The 15,596-nt window shown below is 39.0% G+C and overlaps 1 protein-coding gene across 1 annotated transcript in view; it reads right to left on the bottom strand.

Moving 5' to 3' along the window:
• Positions 1 to 15,225, bottom strand: part of LOC104273327 (glycosyltransferase-like protein LARGE1) — a gene marked incomplete at its 5' end in the record, with an annotated part of 33,879 nt that extends 18,654 nt beyond the window's left edge. Inside the window, 3 exons of the mRNA XM_009868635.1 lie at positions 3,403 to 3,566; positions 14,496 to 14,651; positions 15,149 to 15,225. Of these exons, the coding sequence (XP_009866937.1) occupies positions 3,403 to 3,566; positions 14,496 to 14,651; positions 15,149 to 15,225 (397 nt within the window). The remainder of the gene's footprint in view (positions 1 to 3,402; positions 3,567 to 14,495; positions 14,652 to 15,148) is intronic.
• Between the last annotated feature and the right edge of the window lie 371 nt (positions 15,226 to 15,596).

Genomic DNA, 15,596 nt, shown 5'->3' with positions numbered 1-15,596 from the left:
CATAAATCAAACTCAGCCTGGTCCAAACCATTTAAGCACTTTGGGCAATTTTTAGTGAACTGCCTAGAGATTAAGATATGCCACCCAAAAATACAGCAAGAAGTGATTACAAAGGCTCTTGAGTTAATACAAAAGGAAATAAACCTCTGCAGCCTAGTCAGATATTCTATTAAAAATTAGCAAGAGTAGACTATGCAGTATTATCTTCTCTCCCTTCCAAATCCAAATTACTAGATTTTTCTTATTAATATTTATCAGAACACAAGAAAAGTTTTTTTGCATCATCATAATCAGAGAAAACAACTTCCCCCTTCTCCTATCTCACTAAGCTTTACAGCAGAAAGAAATTATATACTCATACCAGCAAACACATATTCTGATTTAACATTAATAGCTTTTCCCTGCATTTCTGAATGATTGTGATGACATCCATAATGATATAATAATTTTTTCTTAGATACGAGATATTACCTTTACCAGTCTACACCTGCTACATTATTTTCTTTTTATCTGTTATTGAAACAAAGGTTATTATCAGGCTGAAACATACAGTCGAATTAGAAACACAAATCAATAAAAGATCTAAAAAGTATGTGAAGGCTTTAGGCTTTTGATTGTACAAATAATAAACAGAGAAATATGCCTTTTTCTTCTTTTTTTTTTCCCCCAACATAGTGGAAACCTATTAATCAGGAGTCTCCAGTTCATCAGCACTCAGATTTAGGGCAGCCTTTTAAAAATGGAATACTCACTTAGCAAGAAATGCAGAAAAATGCCTTTCAAGGACTCCACACAGTGGACAAATGGTATATATAACTTATTTAAACAGCACACCTTATAATGCCTGCAAAGCTTTCCATGGTAGTTCAGTAGGAATTGGGTTTTGCTGGTATAAATTTCCAGCTGGACAGTTTAGTGCCCTTCAGAATACTCCATTTTGCTGCATCGCTCTCATTGACAGGCTCCACTTCCACAAGTTTGATACAGGGAGTGATGCTCCATATCCTGCTCTCTGTAGGTTGTTACAATAGTCTCCTTTGACCATAAAATATAGAACTATGAGCTTCTAAGCACAACAAGTTATTTTGGTTTTGTTAGCAGTCTTGAGGAATGCATTTTCATAAGGGCTCTAGAGAAAACAAATGTACTGCTGTACTGTGTAATAATGAGGTCATCATTTAGTTGGTAAATTTTTTAACGGTCTGTTTCTGTCAAGTGAATTTTGCTAGAATTCAATTGTTCTGTGAGATTTTTTGTTTTCACTTTTCTTCTTAAGAATATTCAACCAATTTACATCTAATTCTCACCCAGACTTCAAGCAGTGTAATGCTAATCATGCCTTTTGTTTTCCACATCCCGATCTCACATTTTTGTAACTCCCACTCTAATTTTGGAACCCTACTCTTTAAAAAGGCTGCCTAGCCAAAACACACAGCAATGCACCCATTGCTTGTCCACCAAGGTACTGTCACATCGGTATAAAAGGTGACAATTAACCAATAACGAACACCATTGAATGGATGTATCAAAGCTTCTATCTAAAGACATTAATATCAGCTCTCTTCCATTCCTAAGCCTATAGCACAGGCAAACATAAGCCTATGACGATAGTCATGACAGTTTCATCTCCAAAAGGACTATAATTGGAGACACTGGAAGTTGATTTTTTTGCCTTTACTCATCTCAGATGATCATCTGAAAGAACGATGCGGGAATGTAGCGTGTAGCAGAATGTTTATGTCACCTTACATCTGAGACACTACTCTTATATGTCTGCATCTACGCTGGAGGAGTTTAATAGAAGTGGTTTACAGAAGTTACAAAAAAAATCAGGCAGTAACTGAAAGATGTAGAAGAAAACAAAGCAGCTAAACACTTCTTTGGTATGGTATTATTTATTGATTTTAGCTGAAAGAAAGTATTTCAAACTCAAATCAATAATTTATACCAACACACCAACAAAGTAGGGAAGATTTTTCCTGCACAGTATCAGGAGGGCTGTTCTTCCTGAATAAAAATGTGTGGTTCTGTCTATCAATAAAAACATGTGCCCCAGTGAGGATCCAGAAAGGGAAACAGATGCTCAGACTTTGCATCAGTGCCAGTGAAGCAGCACTGAGCCCCAGCTCATTCTTTTGAATTAAATTCTGGGGGGAAAACATACCATGTGCACACACAAGCTTTACTAATTTACTGTGGCACTCGATCAGGGTTTGGCATAATCTATTTTTTAGTTTTTTACTCAAAGGTTTGTGAACACTTAAGAAATGTTTCCTCAACTAAAAATCAATAGAGCAGACACTGATGTGCACAGCAAATCATAAGACAATGTGCAGGATAGTGCCGAGACACTGGTAAAACAGAACAGTTCTCATTTGTTTGTGTTTATTTTTAAAACAGGCTGAAAATATTTTATTGATCTGAATTCCTCTGACCCTCTTGTAATACTGCTGACCTTCTACTGCTGTAGCAGTGGTGGTACTCATGGGTCATGTTGTATTCTGTACATGCTACACTAAATGAAATATCAGCTTCTGGCTAATATTCAGGTTCTTACCTGTTGTATAATCTGCTCTGATAGCACTAACTACAAAGTTTGGACTAGATTTGACCTGAGAAGCAGTAGAAAAAGGAGAGTGACAATTCAAAACTTCACAAAGCTGGCTGGTCCAGGCTGCACTTACAGAGCCAAAAAATGTCAATTAATTGTAATGATGAGAATCAGAAGGGTGCAGGTGGAATTTGTCACAAAACAGATTTTTTTTCCAAAGGGAAAATACCAGCTAAATTCCACTTTGCATCAGAAAAGGAAGTTGAAAAGCGTTAAAATAGAAATGTTATTTTGAAAATCAACATTTGTATAAAATTGACTCCTCTAAAGAGGAGACTTTTAATTTCACACTAGCACATTAAAAAAAAAAATTTTTATTTTCACCCCCAATTTGAAACTAAAATGTTTTCTCACTATAGGAAATTTTCTGCAAGAAAAATGCCAATGAGAGCAAAACTAATGCTGCCTAACGAAAAAATACTGGGGCAAAAATTTGGCCAGCTGCTTGCCTATGTCTATTACAAACATCTCGTGTTTTTTCACTGTTGCTGCCAACGCCATGAATGAGTAATGCCTGACAATTCTGACAAGTAACAACCCCTGCAGTTCCAGTATTCAGCCTCTCACGAACTTTACCCACGCTCACGTGTGCACTGCAGAGCTGAAGTCCGGACGTTTGTGGGGTGTTTAGGTGTGCTGCTCCTAACTCAAGGAAAGTCTCACACTGTGACATCTAGTTTTCTAAGAAAGTGATTTTTTTTTTCTCTCCCTAAAGCACTACATAGTTGTGTTTCTCTGTAAGAAAATATCCATTGTCTCATGCTTCCAGATGAATAAGAGGTTTTCCCCACCTGTCCATGGAAAGTTGAGCCACCAGTGTCACATCAGTGTTGTCTGAAGCAGGTTCGTACTCGTAATGTAGAAAATACAAATGAGTGCGATGGACAGTGAAACGCTCTCGACGAAATTCGTAGCATAAGTCATCCTCATCCAGCTCAGACAGCTGTTTCTGAAGCTGTAAGGAAAAAGTGGATATAAAGATAATTTCTTTCTAAGTATTTTAGCAAATCAGAGAGAATGAAGAGGTTGGGAAAGTGCAGCATGATGCAATGGGGAGTGGAAGTGGAACATAGAGAGCAGCAGCATTTTCCCAAGTCTTGCTCCTGCAAGCCACTGGACAAGAGATTAGAAGAAAGCACTCGTAAGTAAATTGATATGGCAGACAGATCATTGTATTATGGTCCATATATTGTTTATATTTTCTATATTACATACTTTTGACACCCAGATTAGCCAGTGAACAATCACAAGTTTAATAATCGCCAAGTTTCAAAGTTAATGCTCTGATGTGATGCATAATGTCATTCCTTACTAGAAGCAGTCTTATGAACTACTTGTAGACATAAGAGCTCCAGTAAACAGGACTCAGCAGCAGATTAAGCTTGTACGTGCTGGACTGAGCAATTCCTGATCTGCTGCCTCTGTTGGAGAACAGTAACTGCTGCTAGCAGTTGGGATGAACAGCTGGAAAAGTAACATCTTCAGCTGATCATTACTCCATCTCTTGAGATTTCTATATCTGCAGCAGTTCATTTTTGAAAAAAAACTCAAACTCTTTCAACTGGAGAAGTGCCAGAATTAAGCCTTTACTTTTAATGGGATTTATGCTTCTCGATGCCTAGTTTGAGAAATTCAGAAAATGGCAGAATAGCAGAGAACAGGTATTTTTTTGGCTCCCTTGGAAACAAAGCCCTTTCAAAGTCAAAATGGGCATCTCAAAGCAATCCATTCCTGAGTCACTTAGACATGTAGCTTTAAGAGAAAAAAAGTTTAGCTCTGTAGAAAGAAGGAAGAGAAAAACTGACCAAATGTCTATGCTGCTGACCTACTCCATTTCTGAACTATATTATTTTAAAGACAAACATCTGGCTAGATTATTTAAAATGCTTTCACGTAAAAAGGAAAAATCAGTCATGCCTACTGTAAAATGCACTATAAAATATTATGAGGAAGAAAATTATATATGGTCTTAATACGTCAAATAGAGTTCTGTTTGCATTGCTCTAAAATGTAGGCTATTAATAAAGGTACCATTATTATATTGTATTTCTTATTTCAGCCTAGAAGAAAAATATGATTGCATATTTATCAATGCATAAGAAATATACTAATTTTATAGGAATTTTGCAAGTTTTGATAAAAAACAAAGTGCACTTCAGAACTGTTTAATATAACATTATTAAATTATAGACATTAATTTAGATCTAAAAATACCTTCTTTTTGTCCTGCTTGTCCTGTTCAAAAAGATTTAAAGTAATAGTTTCACCATCTTCAATAAAAAAGATGGAAAATGTAGGTATTTCTTGTTCTAATACTGCATTGAGAAGAAAAGCTGTTGTTCTTGGACATATAAGCACAATGGTTGCCATTAACAATAATGCTTACAGTTGTATGTTTTCCTGTGAAGGCTGATAGAATAATTCCTGATATTTTGCTGTACATCACTCTATAATCTTCTGCTGAATAATGGAAATAACTCCTTTGATTTCAATGAGTTTTGGATCAGGCTCTCATTCTTCTGTGCTATTGTTCTGCACAGATCTTAAAACATCCCTCAAGAGAGACTGTTTTTAGAAAGACGAGAGTCCAAATCTCGACAAATCTTTACTCAGGCAAAACTTCTATTGAAGTCCAGATCCCTTTTGGTGGAATAGAAATCAGGAGTTCTTTAACGTATTTGTGGAGTTTCATTCATTCTGCTTCACAAATCATCTTTCAGCTGAGCCTATAGTTTCCAAATCACATTCAAACAATATTTGAATTAAATCCAATTTGCAAGTAGTCTGTATTAAGGATGGGCCTATCCTGCAATGGTGAAGCAACCACAACTGGAATTCAATAGCGTGTGATTATCCATATGAAAACTCCTCTGCTACTGGAAGCAATGCTGGACATGCACTCTGCATTTAGTCAAGCAAAATCCATAAGCTCACAAACCATCTTACTGAGGCTAATGGTGTGATGTGGACAAATTATCAGGACCAAAAGCTGAGTGCTGCATAGGTTTATGCAGTTTAGGATCTCCCTCTCTCACTTTCTTCGTTCCTCTCATTCATACATACATTCAGGTACCCATGCCCCAGTATCCCATACACATATAAAAGCCGCTTTCTCTTTACTATAAAGAGACATATACATCCTATAAATACATATTGCATATAGCCACATGGCATTTTTTACACACATATTTAAAATGAAGTATGTTAGAAATGACGTTCAAAAGATAGGAAATTGTCTAAGACAGACATATATATCCTTAAAATATTTTTTCTGAGTTACCTCTTACTATTTTTTCAGTTATATGATCATGCAAAATTTCTCCAACAATACAGTCTTATCTACTGCGTGTATATTATGTGGATCCATTACTTACAGACAAAGAACTTACAGCTTGGTTTAAGGCTTGCTCCCACATTATATCATCTTGAAAAGATGGGTTTATAATGGGAATGCTGACAGATCTATGCAAACAGATGCTTACTTAAACACAGTGCACCATTAAAGTAAGGACCTTAGTATCAGCTGGATCTGATAAAAAGACAACATCCCATTATACACCCCTCCATTAAAAACAATATGCTTAATATAGCAAAGAGTTCCCAAAGAGTGACAGTATGTATTCTCATAAGCAAGCTTAGCATAAGATTCACCATTTCTATACGATTTTCAGTGCCAAGGCTACTTGCCACTGAGCATGTGGGAGATGTCACCTCTAGGAAACACTCTCACAGTTGAAAAATGTATTCTTTTCAGAATGCTTGTGGTAGATGTTCTCTGAGGAAATACTGCAGTGGGAAACAAGTGCTTTCACTAGCATCATGGTGTTACTTGATTCAGAAATAAAAATGGCAGCATGATATGCATAATGTCAAAACAGAGAAATACATAAAAAAAAATAAATGCTAAGTTACTTCCCCAGGCAACCAGCTGTGGCAGGTGATCAGACTTCATCTCAGGAAATGTAATCTTCGAAGCTAGGCTGGCCAGAGAGGTGCAGGCAGGCCAGAAAGTATTCAACTCTACCATAAATCCTCATGATTTACCAGATCTGCTTGTCTGCCTAATGCATTTGTATGAGATGAGGTGCTGTTTTCTATTCATGTGATAGATGGTAGACCCATATGATACATGGCACACAACTTACACCTTTCACCAGCAAACTGGTTAGCCTGCTCATAAATCTCCCATCCTGGGGCTGTTCCTAAGGTAAGCAAATTTGTGATTGGCTTTGGCTTTTTAACTGCAATGTCACAGAAGCAATTTACTTCCTACCAAAATCTACAGGATTTCATCTCAGATGAGATCAATCCAAAATCCAGGATCAGAAGTATTTTCTTAGGGATTAACAGTATTTTTTTAAAAAATCAGCAAACGATGTTTTGTGTCTAGAGGCTATTTAGATCTTGGGGAAGGGGATATAAACCCTTATGTGGGCTTCTCTCATCAAATGTTTAAGGTGAGGTGAGAAGACACTAGGCTTAAGTCACTCACTATCATGCCGTCATCACAGGTGCAGCTTAGACGAAAATTTAACTTTCAGATCATCTTTCCTTTTCCCAGGCACATGCAGTTAAGATTCACAGCACAAAATCAACTCAGCCACTGAGATCAAAACTAACATCAGCCCAGGATGAAACTATAATCTGGCTATGAACTGCAGCACTTTCATTTCCTCCTGTGTAGCCGCCCCAGTTCCCACCAGTAGGCAATCTGGATTGCAACATTTAGCACTTTCAAAGCTAGTGAATTAACTGTTGCCTATAGTATGGCATAAACAAAGCAGATGATGATGTAAGGAGGAAAAAGCGTTCAGAGTCTTGTTTGGGATGACCTACATAAAGTACTTCGCCAATGATAAGTAATAAAAGCTGAAGTAATCACACGTCAATTAAACCTTTCTTCCTCTCACACCATAGAATTTTGTACATTTGCTATGGGTCAAACTGAGCCTTCTGTGAAATGAAACTGTGCTAAGGACAAAGAGCAAGCCTACCTAGCAAGAGGGATTTTGCTGCAGCATGTAAAAAGCAGCCAATATTCTTGTGAAATAATGGCTTATCTTGACTGCAAATAATCAACACGATTAAGAACCAGCATGCATAACACCTTAGACAGTTCTGTATGAAGTACAACTTCTCTTGATCTCAGCTACAGATGTGAGAACTTGGTAGTCCTCTGCATCTCCTTTACACAGGTCCCTGGCCAAACCACCTTGGCTGAGTTATTCCCAGATCTCCCTTGCAGTACGTTTTTTTCGCAGGTTTGTCTCCTTACTTTTGTTTCCCCAGATGGTTCCTAGCCCTGTTCCTTCTCGTGTGGCAAGTTCCACAGGCTAAGTCCCAGCCCAGTTTCTAGCTCCACGGTCTTATTCAAGTAGTCTGGCAAATCCCTATACATATACCTATAACTATACCCGTCAGTCCTTTCCTCCTCCTTCTCCAAACACACTCTCTCCACAATCAATGTCTCAATTAACTCTCTCCTTTCTGCCTAGCTTTCTGATCTAGCTTTTATCCCTTTTATATGTGAATCTGGATTTTTTCTGCTCCACACTGTCTGGATATCAGTGAGGGCAATGGATGTCCCTCAGAAGAGGGAACAAATTGCTTCCTGCTCTCAGCCTTACTGTCCAGTCAGAACATGGCATGGAGTATTCAGAAGAAACAGTTACAGAAAATGCTAATCTTTATCCAATCTTGCAGCATGCACCATTCTGCTGTATCACTGGGATGTATATAATCTGGTCAGCTACATCCATGCATGCTCCTAACAAAGAGTCTGCAGAGATCTGAACCTCCTTATAGTCAAAGAAAACTCTACTGACAATGACTTTTCAGCGTTACGATTTGCCTAAATTTTCAACAGGTTGGCAAAATGTTCCTGGCCCAAAAGTGAGTTCCTTCGCTGAGGTATGGAGAATTTCCATGAAGGTCATTGGAACTTGTGCTGCAGGCAAAGTCCCCAAGCTTTTCCACATGTTTCACTTTAAAAAAATGAGGGAAAAAGAAAAAAACCAGGCATACCAGCATGACAAAACCAAATCCCAGTCCACGTGATCCTCCATCTAGCAATATTATAAGCAATTGAAAGTGATATAAGGGCAACTTTCAGGAAACTAACTGGATAGGCTACCAGCTCAACATTTAATAACAATAGCAGTTTTAATAATAGAAACAACCCAGCTGGGGAAGTCAGGATTTCACCTCAAAACTGCAATATACCATCTGTTATTACTAGAGGAAGACTATGCCACAACAAAATAGCAAGTTGAAATCACAGTCCTACAAATGATGCAGTATTCTGAAATTCTGCAGGAGCAAAAGGAACTCAAAGCATCCGTCTGACTGTAAGTTCAGCACCTTGATATCGACTTGGAAGCCCCCTTTGGATGCTGATTTTAGACATTAAAAAAATTGCTAAATTTATTAGTACAGTTTATACTATGTGGTACATTGTGGAATCTCCTGCTCTTCTGGTGCATATTACAAGCTGCCATGCAGCAGTATTAAGAACCTCTGGTTTTGCACAAAAAATTGAGTAAGTATACACCTAAGCAAGTGTTTCAAGGGAGAATTAGTTTTTTTTTACCCTGTTTCTGTCTATTGCTTTATTTGAAAATCTAAAAATAAAAACCTGTAGAGAACTTCTTTGTGTTTTTTGAAAGTCTTCCCTAAGGGAATCTACTGTTCTTTTCCTGAAGTGAGTGAAATCAATGATTAACTCCCCACTGATCTTGCTCTGGGCTTTGGATCAGGATACAAGCTTCACTAATAGGGGACACCCCATTCAACGTTCAGATTTAATGCTTTGGCAAAGGAACCTGGTGAGAAGCTGTCTGCAGGAAAGAAGTTTTATGAGAATGCTAAAAGTTTTGAGTGTATGTGCTAAAATCAGGCTTACAAGATTTATTTCACAGTGTGGCCTCACCAGTGCAGAGTAGAGGGGCAGGAGGATCTCTCTCAACCTACTAGCTACTCCCCTTCTAATACACCCCAGGATGCCATTGGCCTTCTTGGCCACGAGGGCACATTGCTGGCTCATGGCCATCCTGCTGCCCACCAGAACCCCCAGGTCCCTTTTTCCTACACTGCTCTCCAGCCGGTCAGTCCCCAACCTATACTGGCACATGGGGTTATTCTTTCCCAGGTGCTAAATTCTACACTTGCCCTTGTTGAACTTCATAAGATTTCTCCCCGTCCAGCCCTCTAGCCTGTCTAGGTCTCTCTGAATGGCAGCACAGCCTCCAAGTTTTGTGTCGTCAGCAAACTTTCGGACAGTGCTCTCTAATCCCTCGTCCAGGTCATTGATGAATATATTGAAAAGCACTGGCCCCAACACTGACCCCTGAGGGACCCCACTAGACACAGGCCTCCAACTAGACTCTGCCCCATTGACTACAACTCTCTGACTTCTTCCCTTCAACCAATTAGTGACCCACTTCACTACTTGGTTATCCAGACCACGCTGCCTCAGTTTAGCTGTGGGAGATGGTGTCAAACATCTTGCTGATATCCAGACAGGCCACATCCACTGCATGGCCACCATCCATCCACCTGGTTATGTCTTCATAAAAGGCTATCAGGTTGGTCAAACATGACTTCCCCTTGGCAAAGCCATGCTGACTGCTCCTAATGACTCTCTTATCCTTGATATGCCCAGAGACAGTGCCAAGGATAAGATGTTCCATCACCTTTCCAGGGATGGAGGTGAGGCTGACTGGTCTGTTGTTACCCGAGTTGTCTTTCCTGCCCTTCTTATACAGTAGAGTGACATTCACTTTCCTCCAGCCTTCAGGCACCTCACCTGTTCCCCACGACTTACCAAAGATGGTCCTTTGGAATAAAACACTGGACATAAATATTAAAAGCCAACAGTAAATATTCCAGCTCAACATTACTGTGAGCTTCACCTTTGTGCATTTCCCAAAATTCTTCTGCATCAAATCAAAAGAATAAAGGAGTCAGAAGGGCGAACTAGCATGGAGTAAGCAGGATGGAGTGACTAAGGACATGCTCCAAAGGCCACTTGAGTCAATTGTTGTGTTTACAGGAAGATTTGGTTTCTATTCTGAATTCCCCATCCAGACTCTGCACAATAGGTAAAGGGGTAATTGTAATATCAATTTGCAGAGAAGAATCTGCTCTGTGTAGTCTCATTTTAGCACATACTGAATAAAGGGGACTTACAGTAAAGCTCCATGGCAAGGAGCATGTGGTGGGCTCCTGTCCACAGCCTGTCTCTGCCACACACAGTGTCTTTCAGCTTGAATATTTCAAGGAAATGGCGAAATATGCATGTTCACATAGACCTATGCAATAAGCATTTTTACATAAACAGAAACATTACCTGTCTCTATTTTTTGGCCTCCAATATTTTCCATTATTCCCATTTGTAATGCTTTGCAACCTGGTAACAGTGCTGTTTGGTGCAGCTGAACACCAACAGCTGACTAGATCAGGACTATGCAGTATAAGATGCAAAGACTGCCTTTAGGCCTCTTAAAATTCAGTCTGTAGTATTATACTTCCTTAGCAAACATTAAAAAAAAAGTACTAATCCTTCTGCATGCATATAGATATATATGTTTAAGCATAGATATATATACACACACATATAGAGGAAGAGTGAGAGAGATAAATGTACTGTCTGATTACCTTTTAAACTAATGCCCCTTTACACCTCTTTGACACTCTAAAGAGTTCTTAAAAGGGAAGGCACATAATTTACATTCATTTTGAGGCCATCTCAGTGCTGATGAGAAGTGTAAAGGGGCCTTGGAGTAACAGAACCAGCCCAATGGTACCCACTGCCATGCTTCTTTTTTGCGTTTTACAGATATTTGCATTACAAATGAGATTCCTTAATTACAGGTTGCATTCTAAATAAAACATCATTACAGATATTAAACTGTAGAGAAGCAGTGGCTGGCATACTGGGACAAGACCTTAAGGACAGATTCTGATACAGCCAGACTGTGAGTGACAGACTCACACCAAGCCACTGCTTCTTCCACAGTAGGGCTTGGTGTAGTTAGTGCTTAAGTAGTTCTCTCCATTTATACAACCAGCAGAGATACATTTTTTCTGCTAGCCCACAGTGCAGAGAAGCACAGGTGAATGAGCACCTTTTACCCATATACAATGCCTAGCATAATAAAGCCCAATTGTGTTTTGGAGCTGCTAGTCTCAGAGAAGAAAGGAAAAATAATAGGTATTAAGATAAATCAAAAAGCAATTCCTACTTTATACATAGTTGAACTCACAGAAAATACAGCCTTTTATACAACGTATATGCTTAGGAATCCTAGTGGAATTGCATGGCTGCATCTTATCAGAGTAAAGGTCCATCTAGTCCAGCATCCCATCTCCAGCTGCGAGCCTGGCGGGGAGGGTAAAAGCAGGGTGAGCGTACAGCGATGCTTTGTCAGAACACTCCTCTAGTCCTGAACTTGTGGTTCAAGGACCTTCTGCACTGAAGCTTAACACCTCCCGATTGATTTTCTTTCCATGAAGAGTCACTTTTGAGCATATGTATATTTTTAGCAACATTACCTCCTGCTCAAAGCTTCATTACATTGTGGGTGAAATACGCATCTTTGTTTCAAATCTGCTACCTGCTATTTCCACTTCATGCCCCCTACTTCTTGTACAGGGAGGAATGACAAACAGTGGTTCCTTGCTCACCTTACAAGACGCTCTGCTGCTGAAGATTACCCTGCAACAGATCACGGGAATGTACTGTATTTTAATAGGACACCTGTGACACTGTGTGTGCTACAGCAGAGAGAGTGGGACAAAGAGTGGTTTTCATGATAATCTTATTCTTAGGGTCTTGTAACTTCAAAGCTGAAACTTGCTTTTTGTATTCTACAATAAAAAGGACATAGTCGAGTTTAGAGGGGAGCTTACATCAAGGGTAATTAATAAGAAACAATGTCTTCTCCTAAGTGACTACTCTTAAGCTGTGTGAAGCTAGATTTTTTTCTATGTCTCATTTTTTTTTGTTAGAAGGCTGTAAACTTTGTGGTGTCTCTTGGCAAGTTAGGACTTATGTATTTTTGTATGTCTAGCTCATTCTTTTCCAGTATCTCTCTCTTTTTTCTTCTTTTATTTTTTATAAATGGAAGAATGAGTTACATTTCTTTTTCAGACACAAGCCATATCATATACCATATTGCGTTCTACTTGTCTTGAATAAGAAACAGGCTTGAACAGTTAGTCATTTCCAGTGTCTGTCAACTAGATACAAGCTCAGTAAAATGAGCCATTTTAAACTTTCAGGACTGCCATTTTCAGCACAAGAACTTGCATTCAGCATGCGCTACTCCCCAGCAACTTGCTGTTGGGAATAAATCTGTTTATTAAGGATTTACAGAACTCTGGAAAATACAGCAACAAGACTGTGACCTTATTTATACTCTTCGAACCAACACAACATACTGTGAATTTAGTATAATTTTAACCTGCACTCTTACCATGTGATGAGGGTGCGTTTTGTTCCACTGTCTTTTTTTTTTAAATTAATGTGTTACTCTCCCTTTCCTGTCCTAACCTCTATACTCTTTCTATTGTGTCTTGATGTCTCTGATCATCTTTTATCACATTCAGTTCACTTGATTGTCTAAAAGCTTCTCACTGTGGCAGCAGGTTTTCTTTCTCTAAGTGTTTTTGCTCTCACTGCTTGCTCCCTCCCTGCCCTCCCAGCTTCAGTGTCTCTCAGTTAAAGTTTGTCTCCAGTTTCTCAGCGTTCTCCACTCCTTTCAGACAACAGTAGGATGGTCAACTAAGTACATGGGAAGCCATTCCTTGGGCTAAAATGTATCTACCCAATCTCATTGCTATAGTTAAAACACTGGGAATGGCATCTCCTGTGGTCATTTTATCCACAGACTAAATGGAAATGCTACAAGCCTCAATGATGCTATTGATTGCCAGTTACCTCTTAACTGCTAATGTGTACATGATACTGGCTTTGCTTTATTGATTTTTATATCACATTGTATATTTTAGAAATACTTCTTTCTCCCCTGAAGATATGATAAAATGTTACAGGTTGCTTTTAATTCCCTTTCATACTACGTACCCAAAACGGACAGTTGGTCTAGAAATCTCCAGAGACTGTACTATACACAAAGGATTCATATACATCTGTGTATAAACATCTCAGTTAAGTTTTTTACATTGGAGTTACATGTGCTAAGGCATATACACACATAAGAACATCTGTATGTAAACATCCTTGATTTCAACATTTTTGAAGGATCTTCTTTGAAAGGTTCTCACCGCAAATTTTATGCACATACAGATAAATGCTGCTGGTTAGGGGCAGTGCAGGAAAAATCTGCAGTCTCACAGCCTCTGTGTACCTTGAAGTATTAACTCATTCTATAGCTTGCAGCACAGTAAAAACTCATAGACCTAAATCCAGCAGTCTTGATATTTTCATTTCTTTTTTCATTAGTTGTGCATTAGTATCTAACAGACAAAACTGACATCTCTGTATGCTGAACAAACACATAGCAAGAAACAAGCCCTTCCCTTGGCAAATTTTAGGTCTAAGGGTGAGACTTGCAAAATTGTATATTGGAATTAAAAACCTAAATCCTTATTTTCAGTTTGTGATGCTACCTTTGCTGAGGATTTTTAAAAGGCAAAGTAGACAAAAAAAAGCACAACAAAACCCAAGGGAAAAGCAGTTTTACAGGCGAGGAACTGAGGCACAGAGACATTACATGATTTGCCCAGCATCACTTCTGGAACCGGAGCACTGATCTCAATTCTCCTGAGGCCCTCTGCACCGCACTACCCGCTCTCCAAGTCCTCACATAGCCTGTGCCTTGTATAAACCACCCTTTAAATTTAAAGCCCTGGACATCCCACTTACATTTTCACTGTTAACGTCTGCCTCACTGGGGCAGCCAAAGAGTTCCCGTCTCAGCAAATTACCATCATATTCCAGGAATGTCAGGTAGAGGTTGCGGAAAAACTCCACGTGCTTGTTTTTCACTCGCAGCTTCTTTGGTGAGTTCCAGTGAATCACCTCAGAGGGGGAAAAAAAAAGAGAAAACACATCCTGCTGTCAGAATACAGATCTGCTTTATCTGTTCTTTTTATGTGTGTTCAGTTTGCTGCCCTCTTCAAAACAAAAAAAAACGACCCCAAAACTACACAGACTTCCTTCTCTCTTTTCATCAGGAAAGCTTTGCCACCTCTTTCACAAGTAACCGCATACTCTACAGGTGACGCGCTTTGAAACTCCTCCACTGGATTACCTGCATATTTGAGTTACGGTGCTGCTCTAGTTTCTGATGTAGCACCTTATAAATGCTGCCACAACTCTAATTATGGACCTGATAGATTATGGACTTTGTTGAAGAAGGTGGAAGGATGAGGGACACACAGATGTAGGTATTAAACATTAATCTCAGATTTCCACATGACTGTTTCAGCTAATGAAACGGATTCACTGCTTCAGGCCAGGCAGACTCCTCTCTGGCTCAATACTGAGAAGAAAAAGCTTGAAATTAATTCCTATACCTGTTTACACCCTTCAAAAAAGGAATGAACATAATCCGACTTCCTTTTTGCCACTGCTTCATTTAAACAAGACTGATCTGGGGAACAAGTAAGACTCCATTTAAACAAGACTGCCTTATACAATATAGCGATGTAGTGCAATGCTTCACTCTTTGAATTCCAGTTTCTATCAGGTATTTAGCCTCTGCTAATTGGAGATAACTCTCATGCTGGCTCAGATTTAACTGTAATGCTGACCAGATTCTCATCTACATCATGGCAACTTTGCACCGCTGCAAGTATGAATGAGAATGGGGCCCCAAAGAAAAACTAAGAGGGAGCCAAAAGTGGCTTGCAGGAATGATTTCATTTATAGAGGCTATCTTTTAGGCAGAAGGAAAAAAACACATGAAATGCTTTGTATCAGTTTTATTATTTTGTAAAGAGATTTTTAAAAAAATAACTCCCT

The sequence above is a fragment of the Apaloderma vittatum genome, unplaced genomic scaffold (assembly GCF_000703405.1).
Source record: "Apaloderma vittatum isolate BGI_N311 unplaced genomic scaffold, ASM70340v1 scaffold3394, whole genome shotgun sequence".
Lineage (NCBI taxonomy): Eukaryota > Metazoa > Chordata > Aves > Trogoniformes > Trogonidae > Apaloderma > Apaloderma vittatum.
The sequence above is the reverse complement of the archived record's forward strand: the minus strand, read 5'-3'. Positions and strand labels throughout refer to the sequence as shown.